Below are 22522 nucleotides of genomic sequence, written 5' to 3'. Positions count from 1 at the left end.
TCATAATGTTATGCCTGATCGGTGTATGTCTTGCAGAATTAGAGTGAAATAACAAATAATAATAATAAGTAAAAAAATATGTTATTTGTCTGATAAAGGCCTAACATTGAATACTAGTACAGGTCAGAGAATTGCCATCACAGTCAAGTAATACATCTGAAAAGTAAAAGGACAAGAACAATGCAAACAATCCCAATCTCCCTCATAAACACAGACCTCTCCAATCATGTGTCCACAAATGCTCTATAAAGTTGCTGTAGTTTAGTCTGTAGCATAAGGAATGTGACAGTATGACCATCAGCATAAACCACGCAGGATGTCCCATTTCTCTGACCCCCTGATGCCCCTTTCCCAACCCCCATCAACTATAAATCCACAGGATGCAGGCTCTTCCCCTGCCTGCTTCTCCTCTGGAGAATCATTCGGAGATCTGAGGAGTGTGGGTTACTTTTGTGTGCTTTGTTGGCTTTGAACGATTTATTTTTTAACTGTTCATTAATGGCCTCTCTGTTACCATTCAAAAGTTTGGGTTCAGTAAGTTTGTTTTTAAGAAATTAATACTTTAAGACATTGCAAAATATGTCTATTTCAAATAAATGCTGTTCTTTTGAACTTGTTATTTATCAAATAATCCTGAAAAAATCTCCACAAATGTTTTCAACACTGATAATAATCATAAATGCTTCTTGAGCATCAAATCATCATACTAGAATGATTTGCGAAGGATCATGTGACACTGAAGACTGGAGTAATGATGCTGAAAATTCAGCTTTGATCACAGGAATATACATTACATATTAAAGTATTTTTACAAATCTTAGTTGTTTTTATCATTTACAGGCACTTTATTAAAAATAAAAGTTGTGTCTGTTAATTTTATTTAATAGCCAGAGCTGACATGAATTACCAATGAACTAGCATAACAAAGATTAATAAATACTGTAAATGTATTGCTGTTAATGTTAGTTGATGCATTATGAACATCTTGGATGAGATGGGGGTGAGTAAATTATCAGGACATTTTCATTTTGAAGAGAACTAATCCTTTAATGCAAAAATCAGCCAATCACATGACAGCAACTCAATGCATGTCGGCTTGTAAACATGGTTGCTTAAATGCGCCCTATGATATTCTTTATCCCTAAATATAGCTATGGTTTTTACTTGTTTCATCATTTGCCAACCAAAACTCCTAAGTCGGACTGTAACGGCATACCTCAATAAGACGCGTGATCTGTGGGATCATAGTAATGCACTGAACATGGATGGGGGTGTTTGGGGAAATTATATGTTGGGGTACGGGGTGACCCGACTGAAGACACTGGAGCAGATAAAATGTATTTGTCTGACTGCTCAATCAGGCCACATGAAGTCGGTCAGCGTGCCATTATCTCCCCTGAGCCATATTCTGCCAGACATATGCTGCCCGAGGGTGGCCGCCACTGGTGCAGAGCATGCTGGGAAATACTTGTCACGTTACGTGCTTAATGCATGCTTACATGCCATCACTGACCATAATGGTGGTGGAACAAAACGTGTCTTTAAACAGGGTGAATTCTGGTTGATTGGGACACTTTTTTTCCCAAGTCATCTCAGTGACAAAAAAGTGTCCAATCATCCTGAATTCCCATTGTTTTGACCAAAATGACAGTACCGCACATGAGACTTCCTCTGAGAAGCTCGACCCAAAACTGAGAGCACATGCATTGAGCAACTTGTGCAGATTGCAGCTAATGCAATTAGTATGCTGCGATCAGTCACGCATCGCTCCACCAAAACCTCCTCAAACACCAATGGGAGAAACAGACAGTTGTTCAGGATGTGCGTTTTTGACCATATTTGTGCAACCAAAATTATGCATATGACCTATTTTCAGTCTTGCAGCCTTGATATATTCAAAACAGAGCTTGTGCTTGACTCTGGTTCAAATGCTAGTCTCTCTGTATAGTGTGTCCCACCCAAGGAACACTGGGAAAACAGAGTGTTTCCTGGACTGCTTTAGACATCTGCTCCCAGAACAGGAAATACTCCCCCAAAACCTGAGGCTCCCTCAAGTCCTCACACACACACAAACACACACACACACACACACGTTGGGTTTTCATGCTTTATGCGAACTTTCAATATGATTTTTATACTGTATATTCTCTCCCCTAAAACACTCAGCATTTTTACATTTTCAAAAAACATTTGTATGGTTTATAAGCTATTTTCCTCATGGGAACCTAAAATGTCCCCACAAGGTCAAAAATGACTGGTATCAATATCTTTGTTGGGGCATTTGGTCTTCACAACGTACACACACACACACACACACACGCACACGCACACACACACTCATTATAACTCCCACTCTGTCCACCAACACACATTTTTTCACACTCTTGAGACTGGAGGAGTTTGAAACAGCTTTGCTTTTTGGAAATAGGAACCGGCAGCACTGATTTTGTTAAAAATGTAACATCTGGATGGACTTTGAAGTCAGTCTAGACTTCACATTGAATACAGGGTTTGGATGTAAGAGTTGTTTCAGGAAAATAAATATTGATCCATCACTATGGTTGAAGCTTAAAATGTAATCTGTGTGATGGTGCTGCCATTCTTTTTCTCATCACGTCTATGCCGATGTGTGTATCAGCATTTTGAATTGTGACTATTAAAGAAGAAAATTCCATGAGACAGAGAAATAAACAGCTAACTTCATTCTTGAGGAGTTTGGTAATGTGTGTAAAAAAGAGAGCAGCTCGTTTCGTCTGAGAGGCCGGCATGCCGTAATTGAATCCATGTGTCGGAGAATCGTACAGGCGTAGTGTTGTGAGAGTCCATGCTATCGGCCCCTTCACACATTTTTCATCACACATTGCCTGAGTTTTACTCTCCCCGACTGTAAGGGAATGCCATTCTCCTCTCAGCTGTACCGATGAAGGTTTTCCTAATCACGTTCACTTCACACTTGTGTGCTGTAAGTCAGTTTCGGGTCTGTATAAAAAAGCTGCACTGAAATATAACATTCTCTTATTGATGATACTTTTAGTTATTTATTTATTGTGGCTTTTAAGTAAAAGTCCCTTTAAAAGGAGGCAAAAGTAGTTGAAACTCTCTTCACAGTTATTTTGATCTTAGCTTAATTTTCTTGGACTTTTACCCCCAGTTTCACAGACAAGGCTTAAGCTAGTCCTAGACTAAAATGCATTTTTGAGTTGTGTTAACTGAAAGAAACTTGCACTGATGTATCTTAAAATATGTCAGTGCCATTGTTTTGTCTTAAGATACACACCGGAAATGTTTTTTTTTAGGGCACATTTATAAAAGTTACTTAAATGTACTAATTGAACTAATGCCTAATCCTAGTTTAGCCAAAGTCCTGTTTGTGAAACTGGGCCTTAGTTTATTTTCAGTCACATGTGTTCCTTTGTTTAGTTTCCCGCCTCTTATTAGTTACTATGGAGATTCATTAATCATCACAGGTGTTTGTCATTATTTCCCTCATTTGCTTTGTATTTAAGTTGCAGTCTCTTCAGTGTTTATTTGTCTGGTCATGTTTACGTATAGCGGTTGGTTTAGTTTGCTTATCTTGGTTTGTATTACCTTCTGAGTGGATTATTAAAGCCATCTTCATCGTGTGTTCCTTGCAACCGCTGGTGACACACATCCTGACAGCAATCAAACATGTGGTCTAAATCTTAAAACATGTTCATAACTTCAATGTTAGCCTCAGGACCAAAAAATGTAAATGATACAATGTCCTATACCTGCCTGTCAACGTCTGTATGTCCATGCCTCCGCGCACCTGCTCGTGCAGACATCACACATCATCAGCTTGCTTGCTATTGCTAGCCTCTGTAAAATTGCCTGCCCTACCTTTTAAGGCAAGTCATTTCACTCGGCAGCCATCTTTGAAACACCTCAGCTATTTCAGTCATGTAAGTGCAGCTCCTGTCACTTTGATGGGAGAAAAATCAAATTCTCCAAAGTCAACCAAGCGTACTATGGTAAATTTCATATTTGAAATCACCAATGAAATCTGACAACAAATGTCTCATCAATTTTGTTTCTAAACGCCCAAATCCTGACAAAAAACTGCATTATATATATATATATATATTAGTTGAAAAGACTCGCTTTCGCTTTTTTTTTAATCGTTACTATTTATATACATGATTCATAACATTGTCTTTGTATATCTAAAGAAGTTTAGTCCGTCTTTGTTAGCTTTGAAGTCATCGGATGTTAGCAAAGTTATCTTATGATTTTATATTTACACACATTTAAAAACCTGGTACTTGTGTGTCTAATTGTCTGTTTTAATGGGATTATTAATCCAATATAGTGATTATTAATTTGTTTTATTTGTATTTATTCTTATGATAATGTATGCTTTTCTTCAGAATACATGTATAATTACTACATGTATGCCCATGCAAAATCTATAGTGCATATAATCCAGCATCTGCCTCAGTTTAGCGATTCCTACTAAAGTGAAGGCTGGGTTTATATGAATATTAATTTCACAATGTGATGTTTGTGCCGATTGGCTAAAAGAAATGCGTTTGCAAATTGAAGAATTGTGTAAGTAAAGACTTAACTCGGTTATTTTTTAATGTAGGCTAAGTCTCATTATATTGTACATTTTTATTATTATTTTATTTATTATAAGTACTGGCGTCACCATATTTTTTTCTGTCGCTGCCTTGTGTGTGTCTTGATGCTTGGTCAATATTGTATGCAAAACAATCCAGTGAAGTACTTTGAAATTGAAACGGACTTTTGAGGGCTCATGAATATTAAAGACCGGCTTCAGAATGGTTACTAAGCAACGTAAGCATTACCTCATTAATATGCATGCGTCAAGCCTTTGTCGTAGTAGGATTGGTAAATCCGCGTGTAAGGGGCGGAGCGAGTGCGATGACGTGTGACGGTCGCTGCGAAACGCACAGATGCCCGTGTGTCGCTGGATGTTATTGATCCACGCGACGCCAGTGAAGAAACCGGTCCTCCGTTCATAAACACACCGGGTTACGGATTTAGACGAGGACTGAGATAAATAACATCAGTTTATGCCGTGTATTCCGCACAAAACCGGACCTGTGTGTAAATACAGCAGATAGACCTTTCATTATAAAGACTACATCTGGGTCTGGAGCGTGCTCTCATCACATCATTTCAATATTTTGCATTAATCTGCAGATATGGACGAAGATAATCAAGGTAAGACCATTAGGTTTACAAATTTGTGGATATATGTGTACATGCACACGATTATATTATGGGTTAATATGGCATTTGACACAGATGTGTCATATTATGAAGAGCATTGCATTTATTATTCATCTGCATTTACTTAGCCATTAAAAAACCCAAATCTAAAAACCATTCAAATTCCGTTTGTGTCTAATGGCCATCCAGAAATCACTCTTAATGGGTCTGCTGCACAATGCCGTCTTTAAATTACAGTCATTTTTATTTTAAGGCCTAACTGGACAGTTATAACTTATTTGTAATAGACATTAAACTGTGCAGTGAAAGAACTCAGAACATCTCACATTCAGAAGTGAACTGCACATTTGGCACTGGATCAGCATTAAACAATGCTCTTTTTTCCCAGTCAAATGAGAAACTTCAATGGCTGTAGGTGCAAAGATCAGCCTGCATGGGATGACCTACATGTCCGCCTGCCAGTGTTTGTCCAGAGAGACTGTGAGCTGATATGCCTATTGATTTTATTTAGTCAACACCATATTCACCATTCTCCAGCTTCTCGAGTAGGACGCACATCTTCCGCAGTTGTTTTTACTTTAATACTAGCAGCAGGATGTGTTGAGCTCCATGGTTGGGTACAATCAAACCAAAATTTATTCAAACATTTTCTGACATTATCACAGTTTATTCACTAAAACGGTAATAAAATATGTCAAGAACTCAGAGTTAAACTGTCAGAACAAATTAATCTTGATAATGTCTGATAACTTTGATAGAAAGGTGCGTAATGGATTAGATAATACCAATTTAGCTCAACCAATGACAGAGCAATGCTTCATTTTGTTCAGTCTGTGGTGTCACATTAGCAGTAAAAATAAAAACACTTCAGCAAAACATGCTCAGGTCAAAGTGTCTGAATCATTTTGGACCCACATTTTGATCAGTTTTACTGGTAGTCACTGTATGAAGAATGTTTGGGTATAGTATGTCACAGTTTACTTTATTTTGCTATCCTCACTTACAAATGAACTGTAGTGTCCTGGACCCAATATTGAAACATTTATTTATTATATCTGCTGTCTGAATCATTTTTGGTTTGACTGTATATATATATATATAAACTATATTTCAGTCAGGTCCACTTAAGTCAAAAACACCATAGACAAAGTTTTAGTCAACTTTTTATTGGCATATTTTGCAAAAATGTACATTTGCCGATTATGGCTCTGTTCTAAATTCCCTATCCTTTTCATGAGCTCCATGAAAAACCAAGACAGGGAACAGCAGCAGATTCTGGGGACAACCTCCCACTTTTTTAAACTGGGAGGGCAGCGAAATCCCCCATTTAGAACAGAGGATGCATCAATGACAACAGAATGACATTGATTAAAGAGCACCTATCATGGAATTTTGAAATTTACCTTTCATGTAGTGTGTAACATAGATCTAAGTGAACAAAAACATCCTGTGATAGCTTGAAATATGACAGTGCACCGTATATATAGTTATTTTCTTTCAAAAGTAAGAGTCGACTCGGAGTCATTTTTAAGAATCGTTAGAAGGCCGAAGCTTTTTCTCTGACTAGATGACGTCAACTTGTCAAGGTATTTGAATACGATACGCCCACTTATTGCGCTCCAAGACGCCAGTGAAAACTAGAAAACATCATGGCCACGAGACGCTGTGTTCTGAAGTGCCACTCAAAAGCAAACTTTTTTCATCTGCCCAAGGATGAGCATTTGAAGACTAAGTGGCTTGAAGACAAACCATACATCGTCGCGATTGTGTTTATTAGTCTTCAAATGTCTCTATTTGCATGTTTCGCGATCTCAGGAAGCTTTTATTATGGACTTCTATTATGGCACATGGTTCTTCTTCGTCTGTCTGTACCATATATGGACTACATGTGCACAGAGCGCCCTCCGGCTGCCAGTATGAATTGAAAACAACACACAAGAGACTCAATCGCTCATGATTAGGCTATAACTGCCCATTTTGAGGAAGTATTGAATAAAAAATACTCCTGTTTAGAAATTTGACACAGACATATGAGAATCAATCAATATTTCTCCTCATCTGCACACTTTTGAACTAAAAGCCCTGAGGGATGTTGATTTGTCGCGAGTCTTCGTGAGGAGAATAGAGGAGTTTTTTTATGAATGAGATCAGCTGAGGCTCATATTACAATCAAACGGTACCGACGCGGTTTTCATATTCATAACTCCTGACACATATTAACAAATTACTGTCACTATAAGACTTTGATGGGCGTTCCTTTTCGGAAAATATCTGCACAGACTATACCAATCACAATTCCAATCACCGCAGATTAGCGTCACGTAAAGGCGGGGTTTTGAAAAGTGAATCACTAAAGGAATCATTTGAGAATCGCTGTCAAAACAGGTAAAAATAAATGCATATTATAAGAAAACTCTTTTTTGTCATTGCATGCATGCAAAACTGTTGTTGGGGACTTCTAAAACAATATTTGGAACATTTTAAATGCCATAATAGGTGCTCTTTAAGTTAAACAGTTTAAGGAGGAGCTGGGGTGGAGGTGGGTTGCAAAGCAGCGTGCAGCAGAAGCAGCCAAGCAGGCAGATTGAACTGTAGCTGCGCTTAAGTAAGGCGTCCTGTTTGCGAGTTGCCAATTGAGTGCATAGGAATTGGATCAGCTGATATGGGCGGGGTTGGAATTTTTCCAATCAGCTGCCTGAACTAACGCAGAATGCTTGATTTGTGCACTACATTTTTTTTGAAGAAAACAAAACTCACTATCATGTTGGCATGGGTGTCTGAACGTTACTATGTGGTTGCTTGGGTTGTGTGAATGGTTGCTAGGGCATTGATATTTGGTCACTGAGGTTTTCTGACTGATTTTAGCATGATGCGGTTTGTTAGGGTGTTGTTAGGTGGTTGCTAAGGTGTTCTGGATGGTTGCTTGCTGACCCAAGACAAAACAGCCCATCTCTGTAATATCCTGGACTCTAGATATTGCTTGGATCAGAAATCGTATCAGAAAAGGCTACTGTAAACCAGAAATAAGTTGGAAGAACTCAAAAACAATTTTATGTAATCAGTTACATCAACTTTTTAAGTTAGGAAATTCAAAGTTTAAGTAAGCAGAACTGTTAGATTTTTATTTTGTTCTCTTAACGTGAAATATCTGAGTAAGCTAATTCATACATTTGACATTAAATTATCATGTAATCTCAACCTTAATATTTTTAGTTGTGGAAACCTGGTTTAACTAGTTATTTCGGTAAATGCTTACTTGCTAGTTGGTAAAACAATGCTTTGGTATAGGGATCGACCGATATGGATTTTTTGGTGCCGATGCCGATACCGATTTTTTTTCATCAGCCTTAGCCGATGACCGATATTTGGAGCCTCTACTGCTTTTGCTCTCTCAATTTACAACATAAAAATGACAATGATCACGATGATAACAATTTAAAATTTACAATTTAAAAAAGGAACATTTATTGAACAAAAAAAAACAATATTTAACAAATAGTAAAAACAGGTGAGGTAGAACAAGAAGAAAAAAAAGAGTTCAGTGGTGAAAATAAATTCTGAAAATAAACATTTAAGCATAAATAAAATAATTACACTATTGCACACAGTATCAACAAGCAAACAGCATAATAAAGTGCACACTGACTGTCCTATACTTCATTTTAAAACTATTTACAACCTAGTCATTTAATGGTTACACTCTAAAAAATGCTGGGTTAAAAATAACCCAAGTTGGGTTGAATATGGACTAACCCAGCAATTGGGTTGTTTTGACCCAGCGGTTGGGTTAAATGTTTGCTTAAAACAACCCAATCGCTGGATTAAAACAACCCAATTGCTGGATTAGTAAATTTTTAACCCAGCATTTTTTAGAGTGTAGGTGCACTTAACTTAATCTCTTTTAGAGCGACACCAGCGGTAATTCAGGAAAAAATCTTCCAATACTCCACGTGAAACTTCAGTTTTTCGACCTTTTACCATCGTGTCAATTCTCAATTGATTTTGATTAATATGCGCGAGGGAGGGAGAGCAAGACAGTTTGAAGACAGTGAGAGCTGCCCTGTGGACGCCTGTCTGTAAATAATGCAGGGAAAAAAATATCGGCGAACGCAGCAGCCTTGTATCGGCCGATGCCGATATACGTAAAAATCGCAAATATCGGTCTAACACTACTTTTGTAGCATTAGCATAGCATAGCTATTGCTGAATGAGTATGACAATATAACATTTATCTTAAATCTGTCCTCAAACTAAGCTCATGCTCCACTCGTCGATGGAAACACTACAAAAAACCCACCATAACAGAAACTTCCACTTAACATTAATCTTGCACACAAAAAACATAATGTGACACTTAAATTTAGCATTTGCTGTCCCTTTTGAGTGTCATGGCAAAGCATGCTGGGAAATATAAATCCCAGCCCAGTTTCAGTTAAATTTAAGTTTGTCTAAATTAAAAGAAACAAGTTCATACAACAATTTAAAACAATGACACAGTTCAGATTACTTAAAATGTGTCAGTTTTGTGAACTCATAAGAAAAAGAAAGTTATAAATACTCATAAAAATGTTAATTATTAAATACACAAATTAGTTATCTTGAGCATTGGGGTTTACACACCTCTCCTAAACAAGCTTCATGATTTGAGGCCTTTTTAAGTCTCTGCATGGTTCCCAATCCCCATCATGAGCTAATCCATGAGTGCATGTGTTGTAATATTTCAAGAGATGTTCTCCCTGGAAAACAACAAAGGTTGTGCGTAATCCTTTTTGCAGCCCCACAATGCTGTGGGTTCACACCGAGGACTTGATAAGAGTCAGACTGCTGGTGTGTTTTGACAGTGGTTTGCTGGTTCACGTCTGATGTGGATGAGACTCTCAGCTCCTCTGCTGGTGCTTCTGCTACTGCTGGGGTCCTGCTGGGTAACAGTACTCAAAGCTGTGGTCCACTGTGGGAGATCTCACTCTGGGTCGCCAGTGAATTCGCCGCCATATGGACGACACTACTATAAAATATGATTGTTGAAAGTAAATGCAAATGAAATCTGGTTAACCTTAACTCTCAGAAATAAATGAGACATGTTGAACCATTTAAAACACTGAAACAACAAACAATAAATACCAGAATGAGTAACAGGATTTGTAAATGAATCGTGCATTGATGTCAAAAGTGTTAAATAATTAAGATTGTTTAATGTTTTTGACAGAAGTCTCTACTGCTCACCAAGGCTGAATTTATTTGATGTGAAAATATAGTAATATTGTGAAATGTTATACAAATTTTGATGTCAAAGCATCATTACTCCAGTCTTCAGTGTCACATGATCCTTCAGAAATCATTTTAATATGATGATTTGCTGCTCAATAAATATTATCAATGTTAAACAGTTGTGCTGCTTTAGGTTTTTGTGGAAAACGTGATACACTATCGTCCAAAAGTTTGGGGTGAGTAAGATTAAAAAAGAAAGAAAGATGTAATACTTTTTTTTTCCTCCAGCAAGAATGCATTGATGCAAGAATGCATTGTCACATTGTTGAATGTTTGAGTCAGATTGGAAGGAAATGTAACTATGCTGTAGAAAAGGTCCAGATGATGTTACTTATTGGGTATTAATATTATGTTATTTAATTGTTTACATATCTAATATTTCTCACTGATTTTGTGCCTGTAATGACTTGTTCACACCGTGCGCCAATGTGAGTGTGCACACCAATGCGCAAAACGGCAGGCGTAAAAACGTAATTTTGTAAAAAATGTTGGGTTAGTTTTTTTGTTTGATGTGCCGCGTTAAAAACTGGCAGACCAATGAGATTGGCGCTTTTGTTCACCTGCCTGGAGCTGCTGAAGTTAAACAGTAAAACATGACTTGGTGGCGCTCAAGCACAAAACAATCATGCTGAACACACATTGATACCTAAGAAGAAGACGACGAAGAGAAAGTGAGTAGACGAAGAAGAAAATGCAACGAGGCAAGATGAATGTAGAGGTGCTGGTCTCTTTGGTATCTGAACACAAAGGGCCCTATTTTAACGATCTGAAACGCAAGTGTCAAAGCGCGAAGCGCAAGTAACTTTGTGGGCGGGTCTCGGCGCTGTTGCTATTTTCCCTGCGGGATAAATGGCTCTTGCGCCCGGCGCAAATCTAAAATGGGTTGGTCTGAAGTAGCTTCATTATTCATAGGTGTGGTTTGGGCGTAACGTGAATAAACCAATCCGAGCGTCATCCAACATTCCCTTTAAAAGCAGGTGCGCAAGTTCCATTATGGATTGCTATTATTATGGCGTATTTACCAGGCGCACGCCAGGAGCGGTTCACAGCCGAGGAGACTGATGTTCTTGTAAGAGCAGTGAAAGACAGAGAAGTGAAGTTGTAATGTTGTACATTATGGTAAAGGTGATTTCAGTCTTTTTTTTTTTTCAGTCTTTCAGTTTTTTCAGTTTTTCAGTCTATTTTTTTTCCTGGTTCTTGACGGACAAACCAATTTGTCAGATGTCCTTATATACATATATGTCTTGCCACTATTGGGCAAACAGGTCTTATCCTTAATTATTACAATTAGCCTGAATCATTTGTAAGCTAGATTTATGCCTATTTTTTCACATCTTCGTGGCACACCACAATGATTTCCGTCATCTCATGTGTTAATATTTTTTTAGTGTAACAATTTATGATTTGCAAAAATAACTGTTGCATCTGTGTAGATTACATGAGCAAAGTGTATGCGCGTTGTGCACGCTATACATTATGGTCAAGCATGCGCCCTTAAAATAGCATAATGAACAACGCGCAACGCGCCACTGACTTTAGACTAGGTTTTTTCTGGTCAGTGGCGCAATTGTTTAATGGAACAGCAAAATAGCACCAGGGATTGTTTGCGCCGGAACACGCCTCCTTTTTTGCGCTGAACCGCCCAGGGAGCGCAAGTTCATTCACTAGTTTAGCGACGTGCTTCTGTGGAGGGAAAAGCGCGCTTTGCGCGGGTGCAAAATAGGAATGACACATGCGTCGGTGTACAAAGTCAATTGCGCTGGGTGCAAGATAGGGCCCAAAGAGCTTTATGTCAAAAGTCACAGCGACTACAAAAATCTCCATAAGAGGGAGTTGCTATGGAGAGCAATTGCAAATTTAATTTTTTTTTTGATTTGATCGCGGATCAAATAGGATTCGATGGAAACTCACCATCAAATCCTATTTGATCTGCAATCAAATCAAAAGCGCCATCTACTGTCAGGGAGTGAATTTGCACATTCTTTCAGTGCATCGCCAGTGAAAATTGCCAGTGAAAATCTAGAGACCAGATTATAAAAAATATTTGTCCAGTAAGCAAACAATCACCTTAACGCTAAACCTTCTAGAATTTTTAAGAATACCTAATAATGGTCATCAAATGGTTTTGTTGCTTTAATTGTTAGTTAAAGGTAGGGTAGGCAATTTCAGAGAGGCTAGCAATAGCAAGCTAGCTATGAAAGTGTACGATCCTTCAGAGTCTCGGCTCCTTCAAAACACAGGATCAGACATAGCCAGATCAGAGTCTGCGAAGCGTCACAAGAGACGGCGTTAAACGACCCCATGTCTCTAAGAACATAACATTACATTAATGAGCGAATACAACTTGTACCACCTGACTGCTGCAGATTAATTTCAGCGTTGATAAATAAATCTGAGTCTGAGGATGTGAACAGCTCTGGGTAGAACGTCACAGGGTACCATCTCATGTCATGGCGTGAACGCAGCATAAGCTAGTCGTTTTGGTTTAGGAGGAACTGTAAAATGTGTCTGCTGTTTGTTTCCGAAACATATTGCCTACCCTGCCTTTGAATTGATGGTGATTTATGTGCTCATGTGCCCTAGAAACCACACAGAACATCTTGGCAAATACAAAGCTGTCAGGCCATTTTTTTGACACTTGCATGGGTCAGGTACTACACTTTTTCTGATGTAGATCTGGTTATTGAGCTTTCATATGCATTCACGTTCTTTTTTATCCCTAAACCGTTCCTATTTTAGACCTTGATGCAGCTGAATTAGCTTTTATGCCAAAGAGATTTAAGCCTTGCATCCAAAATGTAATGCTTAGTTATGCCAGCTAATGTCATAATATGGCATTTGAAGTGACAGTCATAGTAGAACTATGGCAGGATTGTTTTATGAGGAGAAGAGCGAGTCTTTGTGCTGCAGGGCATTGGGGTGTTTCTCTGGGCATGATGTATATTTCATTAAGGCACATGACGTCAGCAGGGAAACCACCAGCGGAGCAACACCATGAATTAACCTGAGTCGATAGTGATTCACTGCCGACTCTGACTCTGAACATGGACTTGTTTTGAACTCACATCTGTTTTAGGTGTGACAGAAGAACATTTGTGAGCTGTTTTGTCTAAATAGATATTTTATGGCAGCATCCTAACAGTAATGTGTTTAATGACCCTCATAAGGGACTGTTTTGAAGTGTGCTAAAAGTGGCGCTATAATTACATGAAACATGAATTGAAGTATAAAAATGCATATCACACATTGATCAAAATAGTCAAAAAGATAATTTTCAATCAGCTTCAACTGTGTCTAGCAATACTTGTCACAGTTATGTTCAATTTCTCTGTCTTGTTTTGTTTTAGTCAGAGTAATTATTGTCTGTTTTGAGTTCTAGTCAATAATCAACCCCTGACAGAACACAAGACTGAAATTTCATAGCAATTTAAAATGGATATTTCAGCAGTCCATCTCACTCGAGGATCACACCAACAGACTTTATCGATCTGTTGTCGTTGGTTAAGCCTAGCTCCAAATCTTTGTTGCCTAGCTCCTAGCCTCCTTTGTTGTAGATGGTCCTTCCCGGCCTCCCTCTCCCACCTCCACTGCCTGAGCCATTCAGTTCATCGGCCACATCTCCACTGCTCCAGTGGTTCTGATCTGCTGCATGGATCCGCTTGGGTCTTCCAAGTCATCAGCTCCACCTTGGATCGTGGATCCTTCAGCTCCACATCAAGCCTCTGACTCCGCCTCTGCCCTCCGGCCCATTGGCTTTTAGCTCAGCACTCCCTTGGCTCCACCATGGACTGTCTCCCCTCAGGCTATGCTGGGCTACCCCTGGCTCCACCTTGGTCCTTCGTGACTCTGACTCGGGCTTCCAAGTCAGCAGCTTTGCCTGGACCCTCCACCCCTCTGTCTCCGCCGAGCTCCTCCATCCCATTCCCACCATCTCCACCTCGGTCACACTCACCTGCAGATCCACTGTGGCCCTCCAGGCCTTAAGCGTCACCCTGGCTCTTCAACTCTTTGGCTCCGCATTGGTCTCCACCTCTACCATCTCCACCTCAGTCAGTTGTCTCCCTGGTTCTGTCCAGCCTCTTCACCAAGACTTCACCATGGCTCCTTCCTCCATCGGCTCCTCCGCTGTACCTTTACAACAGCTTGTCACTGGGGCAGTACCCTTAAAAGGATTTTTTTTACCTTTTTTACATCTAAAAGGTTCATAGTAGCACATATTAAGGGACATACTGCTACGCTAAGGTACTAATATGCACCTTTTAAGGGTGAAAAAGGTTCAAAGATGTCCTTTTAAGGGTGTCCCTAAAGGTAACATTTTTACACTTATTTTCTGAGTGTAAGATACTGTTCCATATATAAATGCATGTACTTTTTAGCCTGAAATTTATGTCGAATAACAAAAAATCATCTATTTAAGAAATCCTCTGGACACATCTGCCATCTTGCATGATTATATCTGCTGAGCTAGTCGCAAGGCTTTGTGTCAAAAAGAATTTGGCCAAAATCAGGTATCTCAGAAGGCAGCATGTCTATGACACCTTAAAATGCAGCCTGGGAGCTCAGGAACAAAGCTTAGGTTTCAAGGTGAGATTAATGCATGTTACTAAAACCCCCAGCTTTGACATCAGCAAATACTGTTATCTAATGTTCATTGTTATAAATAGGGCCTGTGCACGAAAACCAATTGTATGCCCTCCGAACTAACAAAGTGTTTTCTTCAGCATTTAAAATGCCTTACCAATTTTTATTGGGACCTCACCGTTCATTAAAATGGCCCAGAGATTGTAAAAATGGTTGCCTAATACCACTAGACTCTAACATTAGCACATAGTACAGGGTTAAAAATGTAAGAAGGCAAAAATTAGAAACACATTTGCACAAACAATACGGCAGTTTCAGGAATTTAGGTTGGCGCAGGGAAAACTGAAGACTCTTTCAGCCCCTCTTAAAGGAAAGCAGACTGCAGACGAGTCTCTGGAGTGCTGGAGCATGTGGCTGATTGCATTCCTGGGAAAGAGAGCCACTCTTTTGAAGAGCAGTATTTTTCACTGATGGAATGGGATGTGAGCAGTAGAGCTGTAGGAGAATAGATTATGTAAGGTATTGTGGATTGTTTTAGCCGATGAAGGATCAGGAAAAGGTGTATCCAGTGGTCTAGTCTCATTCTCTCCTTCCTGTAGCGTGGCGTTCTTCTCTCCAGTATGTGTCATCAGAAAGAGGTTATTGAACAAAAATTTGCTCGAGGAACAAAATGTACTTTGTCGTAAACCTTTGAGAGTTATAATTTTATCATTTGATTGTCATGCACGAAACAACAAAAATTCTTCTTTCAAAGAATTTCTTCAGTATTTAGCAGTTCTGGCTTAAGCAAGCATCACTTTTACTCATATATATAAGATTAACATGTGCAACAGGTATGACTGATACCTCAAAAAGGAGGATACTTTTCTAAATAATCAAATGCACTGTTTGTGTATGCTGAAACAGATTATAGACTTACACTAAAGGAGGGACCTGGACCATATCTATTGATCAGAATGTCATAGATATTGGGGGTGGGCTTAAAGGGTTAGTTCACCCAAAAATGAAATTACTCCATGATTTACTCACCCTGAAGTCAAGTTTCAGACGAACTCAGAGTTATAGAGTTATATAAAAAAATGTCCTTGCTCTTCCAAGCTTTATAATGGCAGTGAATTGTTGCTTCGATTTTGAAGTCCATAAAAGTGCATCTATCCAGCATATAACTGCTCCACACGGCTCCGAGGGTTAATAAAAGCCTTCTGAAGCGAAGCGATAAGTTTGTGTAAGAAAAATATCCATATTTAAAACTTTATAAAGTAAAATATCTAGCTTTCGCCAGATTGGAAAAAACGTAACTGGTGTGCAATGTCGTCAGATGTAGCGTAAGCATTTTGAACTGTGAGAGTTGTTACACTTTTTTCGTAAGTTGAATACTGAAGGCGATCTGGTGGAAACTAGATAATTTACTTTATAAAGTTTTAAATATGGATATTTGTCTTGCACAAAAGCATCGCTTCGCTTCAGAAGGCCTTTATCAACCCCCAGAGCTGTGTGGAGCAGTTATATGATGGATAGATGCACTTTTATATTGATAGACACACTTTTATGGACTTCAAAATCAAATACATTATGAACAATTCACTGCCATTATAAAGCTTGGAAGAGCCAGGACATTTTTAATAAAACTCCCTGATTTTATTCGTCTGAAAGAAGAATGTCATATACACCTACAGGATGACTTGAGGGGGAGTAAATCATGGGGTCATTTTCATTTTTGGGTGAACTAAACCTTTAAGGTTAAGGCCGCAATATACGAAAGCGAAAGCAAAGAACAAACTAATGTGAAATCATTTCTAACAAAATCTTTGTTTACTCTGGCTGGTAAACTTATCTTTGAACTGCCATTGGTCAATGGCAATGATGTAACAGATAGGTGTGACTTCTTCGAGTAGTAATGGGAAGTTAATTTTACTGACCTGGATCTTTGAATCTCGTTCATCAAAATGAACAAATCTTTTTCCAAGTCATTTAGTTAATTTCAGCAGAATATAATTAAAATGTTACATGTTAATCGCCGGAAGCTAGTTATTTTATAAAGTTTTAAATATTATTCTTACACAAACGCATCGCTTCGCTTCAGAAGGCCTTTATTAACCCCTGGAGTTTTATGATGGATAGATGCACTTTTATGGACTTCAAAAGTGACCCAACATTCACTGTCATTATAAAGCTTGGAAGAGCCAGGACATTTTTAATATAACTCTGATTGTGTTCGTCTGAAAGAAGAATGTCATATACACCTATAGGATGGCTTGAGGGGGAGTAAATCATGGGCTAATTTTAATTTTTGGGTGAACTAAACCTTTAAGTTGTAATTCTAATTGAAAGCGAACCTGACACCGTTTTTTATATTTAATACTGTAAAGTCACTGCTTTTAAACAATATATTGTAAAGCGCTATATAAATAAATGTGATGTGACGTGAGTGGAGAGCTGAATCTCAGAGCTGGTGCAAACATCCACATCGCTGTGATCAGATGCTTTCTGAACCTCTGTTTTCTCACCGCTGTCATTTTTTTTTCTTTGTTGCGTTTATTTCGTTATTGAGAGGAAAGCGTGCAGCACTTGTTGTCATCAAAACGTTGCTCTCAGCGGTGTGGGCTATTAACGGTGTAAGGTGTATTTCCAAGTTCTTTTTACCCCAGGCGAAGAATGAAAAAGAACTTTGACGCAATAAGTAATAACCAACTATTAACCGCCCAGAAAGCATTGACATAATCTTTGGAAAATCAAAAAATCTAGTTGCTACAGAACGGCAGGTTACTTGTGAATGTACTGTGTGTAATTCAGTTACATTCTGTTTGTCTGTATGCAAATTATTCTGGTTAATGATTATTGTTTGTCAATAATTAAACAACAGAATCCTTTGAGTGTGGAGCATTTCCTTTGCAAATAACTATATGCATTCACGTGCTGCTTTCCTGGATTTATGTGGGAAGTGTGTAAAATCCATTTCTTTCCCCAACTGATATCTTTCACTTAAAGCATAAACGACTGTGTTTACATGAATACTCATCAAGACAGCCATTTTGACACAACTGTGTGTATTTGACAGTTCGAGTGTGTAACAAGGCATGAAAAAAAAGAACGGCTTGTGCGCACGTTTCGGTGTGTGTGTCAGACATAAGACAGCACGAGACTGCAAGGAGTTGTTTTTCACAAGTTATTGCATTTAATAACTCTTCTTAACGTCAAGCAAGTCACATATAGTAACAGTCGTGTGCTCAGTCTATTCTCTGCTATATGCGTCGACCTAAAACGTACACTTTTCACAATGTTGAAGTATATTAAAATAATTCCGATATTACGTGCCCTTGCGAAATGCATATTGCGATATGTATATTTGCGATATTTCGATAATTTCGATGTATTGCGCAGCCCTAAGCTCTACATGATGTGTGTGTGTGTGTTCTTGCATGTTGTTATGTGTCAGTTAAAAGCTGAGAGGATTTTCAAGTCAAATGTATATGTATATAGGTCATGTACAGATCCACCTGGAAAGTACGTTAGAGGTAGTGATCATTGCCCAGCTGGTAGTACTTTCTACTACAGTCCTGTTCCACATGCACTCTGTCGTTATTGTAGTAATTACAATAACTGGGGGAAAAAACTACTCTACCTGCTCTTGAATCTAACCACACTCAGTATTTTCTTTAGTAAGTACAGTGCTTGATTTGAGCCGGATCCTCTTCCGGAAAATGTCAGATTTTGGAGTATTGCGTTCCGCATTTATTTTAAAATGATTCTGGCATTAGCAAGTGCATTATCCTACATGGTGACAGTGCGTGCATTTGTGTGAGAGAGACAGAGGCAGCGCAGGTTTATGCAGATGTATTTGGAGGTTATGCTTTGCTATTGGCCCTCAACATATAGGCCTATATTTTTGTGCTGATCAGATTTTTGCATAATGTGGTAACATCTAAATAAAATGATTTTATTTAAATCAAAATAGTTTTTTAGTATTTCTGAATCAACCTAAATATATGTTACACCAACAAAACATAATATAAGGGTTGGATAAAAAAATGACCAAAACATTTAAATTCTCTCGTTTCAAATTGCATGCCGCATGCATGGAAAACAACATTTTTGAAAAACAATCATGTGCTTCCACAACAAGAGTTCATAGTGACCACGGCTGCTAAAAGCCAAAAGTGACAATGAAAGAAATCATCATAAACTAGTCTGTGTTAGTTGTTTGCTATATTCCACGTCCTCTGAAGCCACATTAGCTTTGTAGGAGGACACAAATATAAAAATACCGCTGATAATCTTCCCCTCCAGTGGACTGAACTCAAGAAGCACTTTCACAAATCAATCTCAAAATAAGTTCAACACATTGACTGCAGTGATCCAGTTGCAGCAATTCTTGCCGTGTTTGCATCAAACCTAGTCTCGCGTAGCCAGATCTTCAGACTAACGGCAGAAGGTCTGGACTCTATTGCAGCTTTCATTGGTCGAGGACCGCCCAAGAGACATTTGACTGACATGTAAAGCAACCAATCACAGTTTGTTTTGTTCCGCGTCATGTTTAGGGGCTTGAAAATGTCAAGTCGATGTCCATGCAATAACAGACCGGCATGCATCTAATAAATCATTTATAATAAACACCGCAATATTCCATAAAACAATAAGAATCGTCGTCGATTTTGACTTTAACTTTGCGATTGCTGTAACTGGTTACTGTTATATGAGTCAGTCATTTAAAGGGTTAGTTCACCCAAAAATGAAAATTCTGTCATTAATTACTTACCCTCATGTCGTTCGACATATTCGGAACACAAATGAAGATATTTTAGTTGAAAGCTGATGGCTTACAAAGGCTTCAGATAGGCCTCCATTGGCATTCAGTACATTTACACTCCCAAGACCCATAAAAGGCACTTAAAACGTTGTTACAAAGTCCATCTCACCACAGTGGCTCTACAATAATCTTACGATGCGTCGACAATAGTTTTTGTGCGCAAAAAAAATCTAAATAACACCTTTATGCAACTTGTTCTTGTCTTCCGTGTGTGCCTCCACGACGCATGCGCGAGAATATGACGTAGCGCCGGCGTTCGGACACATGACCCAGAAGCGATTTGTTTACAAGCAGAGGAAGACGCGCGTATCTAAGCTGTTGAATTCTACATTGATCGTGCTTTAGGTCTCGGCGTAGTTCTCAAAAGTGTTAAAGTGTGCATTTCATGGATTCCCGAACGCTGGCGCTACGCCATATTCTCGCGCATGCGTCGTGGAGGCACACACGGAAGACAAGAACAAGTTGGATAAAGGTGTTATTTTGATTTTTTTTTTGCGCACAAAATCTATTGTCGTCGCATCGTAAAATTATTGTAGAGTCACTGTGGTGAGATGGACTTTGTAACGATGTTTTAAGTGCCTTTTATGCGTCTTGGGAGTGTAAATGTACTGAATGCCAATGGAGGCCTATCTGAGGCCTTTCTCAGCCATCAGCTTTCAACAAAAATATCTTCATTTGTGTTCCGAATATGAACGGAGGTCTTACGGGTGTCGAACGACATGAGGGTGAGTAATTAAAGACAGAATTTTCATTTTTGGGTGAACTAACCCTTTAAAGGTGCGTTTCTGTCATTTGATTTCTATTTCTACAGCATGGGACTGGGGATGTGCGTATTGTAGTTTCCAAAGACACCGAAATGTCAAATATGTTCTGATTAGCTGTGCGTATTGGCACATTTGACAAAAATGTCATATTGAGTCCAGACACAGTACCTGACGCTGGAATGTGTCTGGTTAGGAAATGTCTGATCTAGAGTTCAACAGCAAGCCCAAACTAGCATCTCTGTGCATAATTGCCTGTGGACACGTGGCAAACACAGGTTTGACATCATTTGTAAAGTGTAGCTGGTTAAATGGGTCACTGCTCATATTCCTGACAGCTGCTCTAGTGTGAGTAAGAGGCTCTTTAAGCATGAATCAGTGCACAGCCGCAATTGAGGGCTTCACCTGTGTTATGTCACTGCCAACACCTCATTCAACACTTCATTACTATCAACAATCTGCTGTGGGTGGAAATCACTAATTGCTAGGTTTGATATGTGAACTGTTTATTCCAGAGCTAATAACAAAAACACTTCGTTTGTATGAATTTATATGATGACTTAAATCTGCTTAACTCGTCATTGGACTTCAGAGAACACATTTTTGTTGACGTTTGAAGCAGCAAGTGAAACAAATTTCAAACTAAGATTCCTATGTTTCTTCATAGACAAATAGTGTTTATTTCACAACTTCTTCTAAATAGCCAAATTATTTCACGTTTCTGCTGAGGTGTTTTTATGAAATGAGGATTTATGCTCATGAACACAAGTATATGATCTTATAGGTCACTGTGAGAAAACTGTGCCATTTCTCTAATTTGATTTATATTATTGATATATTTTCCCACCACAAGCACAGAGTAATTAAAAAAAATCTTTAAAAAGGTGAAATGCATGGCAGTACACTTATTACCAGCTTCACTTATTACTAACCAGATTGACTTTATTTCTTTATTTATTATTCGTCTACAGAAGTTCTTATTGAGATTTAACAGAGGTTTAGATGTTGATGTTTGGGTGAAAATGGTGGAATCAGTGTTTGCTTTAGTTGTGCAGTTTGACCTCTGTTAAATCTCAATAAGAACTTCTGTAGACGAATAATATATAAAGAAATAAAGTCAATCTGGTTAGTAATAAGTGAAGCTGGTAATAAGTGTACTGGCATGCATTTCACCATTTTAAAGTTTTTTTTTCATGTATCTTTAAAACTTTTGGGTGCACAATCCCTCAGATTAGGACTATCACAGGACTATTACAATATATAACGTGAAATTAATAACAACTCTGAATATGATCAGGGAATCAAACACTAATGTTAAAAACATTAGTGTTTGATTCCCTGATCATATTCAGAGTCTGTTCTTTGTTTAGATATCATGTTATTAATTTCACGTTATATATTGTAATAGTCCTGTGATAGTCCTAATCTGAGGGATTGTGCACCCAAAAGTTTTAAAGATACAAGCAGACATTAAAGAATCAGCTTGCGAATCTCAAAAATGGTGACATGCATCATGCCGCAACGCATTCTGGGTGCATCATACAAAACTCATCTATGGCTCCCAGAATGCATTGTGGCATTAAAGGTCCCATGGCATGGCATTTTTCTATTATTTTATAATGTTTCTTGAGGTGTACTTATATTGTTAGTATGATTTTTACATCATAAAATATCATAATTTAGAAATAAAAGGCATTTTTTCAATACTGATGTTTGCCCTGTGGCTGAATGCCCTGAAGGCGTGTCTGCTGTGAGACTTTAGTAAAAACGGCCACTGTTGTGATTGGCTGACATCTTTGCATTTGAAATGAGCGGAGGGGGCGTGGTTTAACGAGGTCTACGAGGCACGAGCAGGCACGAGCAGAGCCTGCTGCCAGAGAGACGGATG

General features: G+C 38.5%; 1 protein-coding gene across 2 annotated transcripts in view; it reads left to right on the top strand.

Annotated features, from left to right (window-relative positions):
* Window positions 1–4896: 4896 nt before the first annotated feature.
* cyth3b (cytohesin 3b) overlaps window positions 4897–22522 on the top strand; it is a 56513-nt gene continuing 38887 nt past the window's right edge. The window contains exons 1-2 of one of the 2 annotated variants that reach the window (XM_079816236.1): window positions 5080–5208; window positions 5606–5697. In XM_079816236.1, coding sequence (XP_079672362.1) covers window positions 5610–5697 — 88 coding nt within the window. In that variant the 5' untranslated portion in view covers window positions 5080–5208; window positions 5606–5609. Of the gene's footprint in view, window positions 5209–5605; window positions 5698–22522 lie in introns of both variants that reach the window. The other variant, XM_079816237.1, reaches the window with a different exon arrangement.

The sequence above is a fragment of the Gobio gobio genome (genome assembly GCF_949357685.1).
Source record: "Gobio gobio genome assembly, chromosome: 1".
NCBI lineage: Eukaryota > Metazoa > Chordata > Actinopteri > Cypriniformes > Gobionidae > Gobio > Gobio gobio.
This window is presented reverse-complemented; position numbering and strand designations above follow the sequence as displayed.